At 46.1% G+C, this 6,108-nt stretch overlaps 1 protein-coding gene across 1 annotated transcript; it reads left to right on the top strand.

The window, feature by feature from the left end:
- The first annotated feature begins 600 nt into the window (after positions 1 to 600).
- LOC133918824 (bidirectional sugar transporter SWEET4-like) lies at positions 601 to 4,064 on the top strand. The gene is made up of 5 exons (XM_062362897.1): positions 601 to 873; positions 1,178 to 1,214; positions 1,418 to 1,796; positions 2,395 to 2,514; positions 3,444 to 4,064. Exons 1-5 carry the CDS (start codon positions 831 to 833, stop codon positions 3,618 to 3,620), a joined length of 756 nt encoding a protein of 251 aa, XP_062218881.1. The 5' UTR covers positions 601 to 830; the 3' UTR covers positions 3,621 to 4,064.
- Positions 4,065 to 6,108: the final 2,044 nt, after the last annotated feature.

Genomic DNA, 6,108 nt, shown 5'->3' with positions numbered 1-6,108 from the left:
CTGGAGTAACAGTTAGCGACCGTTTGCGTTCGACCTGCATCGTGGATTCGCCATCCAAAGGTGGATGACCCCAGTCCAACAACTTTCCGGAGACGGTTACACCATAGTAGTACAAATCTAATCATTTGATTCCTAGCTCCAAGACTCTGCCCATATCCACCATTCGGACGTTTGTCACCAAAAAAAAAAAATGCAATTCTGATGGACGCGGTACGCACGCGCTGTGACGACGCTGCGCTGCAACGTAACCATCTTGGTTGGTTCTTGGACCAGATTTAAAAGAGAAAAGGAAGATGGAAAAGAAAAAGAAAAGGAAAGAGAGAAAGGTGATCGACCGGACCGGACCGGACCAACCCACCCGGCCGGCTGGCTCCATTTTAATCCTGGTTGTTGGAGTACACCAAAATGGACACGCTAGAGCGTAGCAAGAGACAAGAGTGTGCAGTGCTGAGTGGCATGAGAGAGAGAGAGTCGACCGAAAGGAGGGAGGTGAGATAGAGGTGGAGGTGGGGCCCAGCGCTGTGGGATCTGGCCATGCGAGGCCAGGCCAAGGGGCTCCAGCAGCCCAACTCCTCTATTTAAGCACTCCTTGGGTGTTTTCTTGAGGCCACATTCACTCGTGACCCACCAAGAACCCAGAGAGAGAGCCGAGAGAGAGAGAGAGAGAGAGAGAGAGAGGAGCTGTGCTCATTCGTTTCTTCGTCATCTCGTTCTCCTCTCCCCCGCCGTTACACCCGGCCATATTTCGTAGAGAGAGCTTGCCCGCCGTCTTTCTTCCTCTCTCTAGAGTTGCCCAGGGCAAGCTCCCCGGCCGGCCAAAAGTAGCCACCATGATCTCGGCGGACACCATCCGCACGGTCATCGGCGTCATCGGTGAGTCGTCGCCGCCGATCCCTACATGCACTCCGAACATATGCATGCATGATAATCATACACACATGCAGCACCAGTATATATCCACGCTGCCGAAATGGTAGATGGGGCTCTGGGCTCTTTTCTTGCAATTTCCTTTAATTTCTTTCCATCTCTATTTTTCCTGCCAAAAGCTTTACACATACAAGCTTGCTCTGTTCCTCAGATTTCCTGGAGTTGCAATCATATCTTTTCTCATGCGTTTTTAATAATTTCGTCCGAAACTGGATTAACTTTTTGGCTTCTTGTTGTGTGTATGCTGCAGGCAATGGGACTGCTCTTGTGCTCTTCCTCTCGCCAGTGTGAGAATTCATTTACTCGCTTGATTAAAACAACAAATACTCCATATACACTTTGATACGAAACATATATAAAAGATCTATCCTAGAAATAATATGGATAATTAGAAAGTAAAAGTACTACTCATATATAGTTTTTACATACGTATATACATACATACATACGTACTCATAATTAAGACGTGTACGCATACGTGCAAATACAGTCCGACGTTCTGCCGCATCTGGAAGAAACGGTCGGTGGAGCAGTACTCGCCGATACCGTACGTGGCGACGCTGCTCAACTGCATGATGTGGGTGCTGTACGGGCTGCCCCTGGTCCACCCGCACAGCATGCTCGTCATCACCATCAACGGCACCGGCATGGCCATCGAGCTCACCTACGTCACGCTCTTCCTCCTCTACTCCGCTGGCGCCGCCCGCCGCAAGGTCATCCTCCTCCTCGCCGCCGAGGTCGCCTTCGTCGCGGGCGTCGCCGCGCTCGTGCTCACCCTGGCTCACACCCACGAGCGGAGGTCCATGATCGTCGGCATCCTCTGCGTCCTGTTCGGTACCGGCATGTACGCGGCGCCGCTCTCCGTCATGGTACGTACTACGGATATACCAGTATATAGGTATAGCTGCATGCGACAAGTGTTATTTAATTGTCGGTTGATTTTTGTTTGTAGTATTATACTATGTGGTTGTTGGCATCTAGAGTTTATTTTTTTCCTTTTTTAAAGGAAACTGTTGATTGATTACACATTTACACTGCAGTTGAAATGGGAATAAGCATAGGAAATGAAGAGGGTATTATTCTAGCTTTCATTTGATTGATCACAACTTTGTTGGAGTATAAAATTGTGAATATAATACGTGTGCACACGCATGTTGTTTCTTCAGTTATCTCCTCGAGAGCAGCATATGCAGTGTTTTCCCTTTTCCGTTCCGTTACAACGTGTCCAGTATTCTTATTCCTTTTTTTTCCCCTTCAAACAGGTTTTTGTTCGCTTTTACTTTCACGTATTCAGTAGACGACTTTTTCGTTTCATTTTTTTTCTTTTTCTTGTTGTTGCTCTGTTTTTCCTCTTCTCTTGATGGCACTCATGCTGTGTTCACTTGTTGTCGTCATTTGCTCCTTTTAATATTTGTAATATGAATCTTACGCGTGCCTGTGTGTACGTTTTTCTTTTGGATGGATCAGAAAATGGTGATCGAGACGAAGAGCGTGGAGTACATGCCCCTCTTCCTGTCGCTGGCGTCCCTGGTGAACGGCATCTGCTGGACCGCCTACGCCCTCATCCGCTTCGACCTCTACATCACTGTAAGTGCTAATCCTTACTTTTTTCTGCATAATCATCATTTGATCATGTTTCCTACACCACCATCACCATTATTACTAGTAGTAGAAAGAGGCTAAGTGACTAGCAAAAGAAGACAAGGAAACAGACACATTACTACTAGTTGTGTCTAGCTGGGGTAGGGTAGGGGATGCAAGTTGGTGCCGGCGTTCTGTTCCAGCCTAGCCCTGGACTACATGCACGCTCTGCTGGATCTGGGCCAGACCATGTCTGCGGCACAAGTGAAGTGAGCCCCGTGACGTTCCTGTTTGGACCTCATCCGACCATGTCAATGTTAGCAGCAGCCTCTTTTGCTTCTCCGTTCAAGAGGCCCACCTGCACGGGGCCAAATCAGTCAAACCATGCGCTGTCGCCTTTCGGTCACGGAGGGATCGAGGAGATCGCGAAGCCGAACGATGGGACATCGAGGAGGGTAGATGAGACGCGGACGGGCGGAACGGAGGGCGTGGTCCAGCCGTCCAGGCAGGCCAACTGCTCTCCGACGCTAGTGCCGCCGTGCTCGATGCAGCCGACGTCCATTCAATTCAGTCAATCATCTCTGGATGGTTGAATGGATGTACCAACCGTGCACTGCATAGCGTTGCATTCGCATCCATCCAATCATCCGTCCGTCGATGTTCCCAACACGCATTCAACTTGTGCTGCCTCATCTTATCCGTGGCAACAAGTCTGTCCGTTCCAACTTGGAGTAATACTCCATCATATCCGTATCCATCAGGATGTACGATCCGTAATTATTCCTGCAAGCGGCGATAGTTCACTGCCCCTTGAAACAGGCTACCACTTGTACTCTCTCTCCTCGCAACTAAATTGTGTTCTTGGAAAACAATGCTCCCAGAAATGATAAGATGGGCTCAACTGAACTCTGTATAATTCTTTGTATTTTCCGCAGATCCCCAACGGTCTGGGGGTGCTGTTCGCGGTGGCGCAGCTGGTCCTGTACGCTATCTACTACAAGTCCACGCAGCAGATCATCGAGGCGCGCAAGCGCAAGGCCGACCAGGTCGCCATGACTGAGGTCGTCGTCGACGGCAAGCCCAACAACAACAACGGCGCCGGCCACTACTGATCCATAATAACAGGAAGGAGATGAAGCAGGCGCCCAGCTGATCCATTGCTGCACGTAGCTGGGGTTACCAGTGCCCTTAATTCCGATACGGACGATCGATGATGATACAGTATGCCGTCGTCTAATCCATGGAGCAGCCGATCAGTTGCGTCACTAGCTTTATTATTAAGTTTTGCTAGTAACAAGGACAATCTATAGCTGCAGTGATCTTTATATATATAATCATCATCGACATCAGTCCTGTTATTGGAGGAGCCTTGAGGGTTGGCCTTGTTCTTACGCAAGCCTTGCTAAATTTCCTGTCATTTCAGTGCTACTGTGATGCTGTGCTTTTTTCTTTTGCCTTGTTTCCTCTCTTCTGTGCTGTAACTTGGATAATTCTACCTGGAAATTCAGAAAAGAAAAGGAAGAGTTATGAAGGGAGAAAAAAACATTGGTTGTTTCCCTGTCTGCGCTCAGTAAATTTCTATATTGCATAAGCCTGTCGATTAGAACTGCCTCGAAGGCAGAGAAAATGAAGTTCTCTAGTCCAAAATAAAAGCGATCAAGTTTGCTTAAAAGTTCAAACTAAGTTCATCTTCAAGAGACATCTTATTTTATTTTTTATAGATAAATTTAAAAATTTTGACAAAAACATTCTCCAATAGCTTTAAAAAAAATTATATTTACCAATCCTCTAAACACACCCACATCTTAGCTAAAAGTAGAGAACCCTTTCACACTCCCAACCCTATTGGGCCCATACTCCCACCGCTTGTTTTCCTCATTGTCCTCGCTGTCCTCGCGGAGCTTATCGTTGGCACCAGCGTCGCGCATCTTGTGAGCGAGAAGGGTGAGGAGCTAGTGAAAGTTGATGGTGCCGCTGCCATCGGCGTCCACCTCTTCGACCATGTCTTGCAGCTCCACCTCCTTAGGGCTATGCCCCAACGAACGCATCACCGTCCCAAGCTCCTTGGTCGTGATCATCCGTGCAGGTTAATTCTTGTATCAATAGGTTGCCGCGTTGCGTGGATGCACGTGCAATTCAATTCGTTGATAAACAAGAACAATACAAGGGCAATACCGTCATCATCTTTGTCAAAGAGGTTGAAGGCCTCCCAGAACTGAGTTGTCAATCTGCTCCTTACTCAACTGCAACTCCACCTCATCCATTCTTCTCTCCGTTCAATCGATTGATCTTTTGATTTCGTTGGAGATATCATATGATGGATGGATTAGTTATATGAGACAAGGATTCGATAGACAGAAGGGGTCATGAGGAAGGACAGGGAGCGGAGCGCGGTGGAGGTGACCGGCGTAGGGGTACAGACGTCTTGCTCTGTTTGCTCATAAAGAGGAGAGAGATGACAGGTGGGGTTCATTCATCGGTGATACAGTAGAGGATATATAGGAATAAGGTATTAGAAGTATATTGGAGACGAAGAATTAGGTGAAAATATTATTAGAAAGATTTTCTATATAAAAATATAAGAAGTGAGTTTTAAAAAATCTATTAGAGATACTCTAACTATTATGTTCTGCATTCAACCTATTGGCTAGCTAGCGATGAGTTAATCTAGCTAATGGTGAGAGTGACCCATGACGCGGTGGTACTTGATTCAGACATCTCATCAGACTACGAAATAATGTTGGCTTCCCTCATCCCCAAGTCAAATTTGCAAGAAAATAGTCACGGCAGTACAAATTGATTAGATTTGACATTGCCAACATGAACTTAACCAACTTGAGCCGCGACACTATTTGATTAAGATATGACCTTGGCAACATGAGCTTAGTCGATTGGAAATTTGGAACCACGTGTTACTTTAGTAGTGTTGTAATGCTCTGCCTTTTTTTCCCTTCTTGTTTCACTTCTTCTCTGTTGTAACTTGGAGGACGGTGCTGGGGTAATTCTACTAGAAAATGAAAATGAAAACTAAATATTTATGGAAAAAACATTGTACTCCATGTTGTTTGCTCTGTCCAGCCACACTCTGTCCGGTATAGGATGGAAACACTGCTCCTTTCAGTACCTTGTGCCGCATGCGTAGGCCGACTGATGGCGATGACTAACATGCACGGTGCTTGTTGTTAGATTTACTGTTCATTAACACGAGTATTTTTTAACTTCTCTTTTATATTTTTTTATGCATGTATGAATGTATGCACGGTATGTTCACATTTTTTCTGCCTTTTCACAAACATCTCTTTACTTTTCTCTTTTACATATTCCCTTGCATACATGAATGTATGTATGGCGTGTTCACACTATTTTATGTTTATCTCGTGATAGTTTGAGTGTTATATATATTTGTAAATTGTAACCTTAAATATTCAATCAACAAAAGATCGTGTGATTCATTCCACTATCATGATATCATATGTTCACTTCTACGCTTCCAACCCTTTAAACATTCACCGACACCATTCGTTCGCCGGTCCTCTTCCCCGTCTTGCTGCTCTCCTGCACGAGATGTCCACTTTTCACTCCGTCCTGCTCTCTCTACAC

Source organism: Phragmites australis, chromosome 5, assembly GCF_958298935.1.
Source record: "Phragmites australis chromosome 5, lpPhrAust1.1, whole genome shotgun sequence".
In the NCBI taxonomy this organism is placed as follows: domain Eukaryota; kingdom Viridiplantae; phylum Streptophyta; class Magnoliopsida; order Poales; family Poaceae; genus Phragmites; species Phragmites australis.
The sequence above is the reverse complement of the archived record's forward strand: the minus strand, read 5'-3'. Positions and strand labels throughout refer to the sequence as shown.

Excerpts from the sequence above, each read along its gene's own strand:
- LOC133918824 (XM_062362897.1), top strand. The coding sequence starts at position 831 with ATGATCTCGGCGGACACCATCCGCACGGTCATCGGCGTCATCG. Across the intron at positions 874-1,177 it reads CACGGTCATCGGCGTCATCG|GCAATGGGACTGCTCTTGTG; the intron begins GTGAGTCGTCGC and ends TGTATGCTGCAG. Across the intron at positions 2,515-3,443 it reads GCTTCGACCTCTACATCACT|ATCCCCAACGGTCTGGGGGT; the intron begins GTAAGTGCTAAT and ends TATTTTCCGCAG.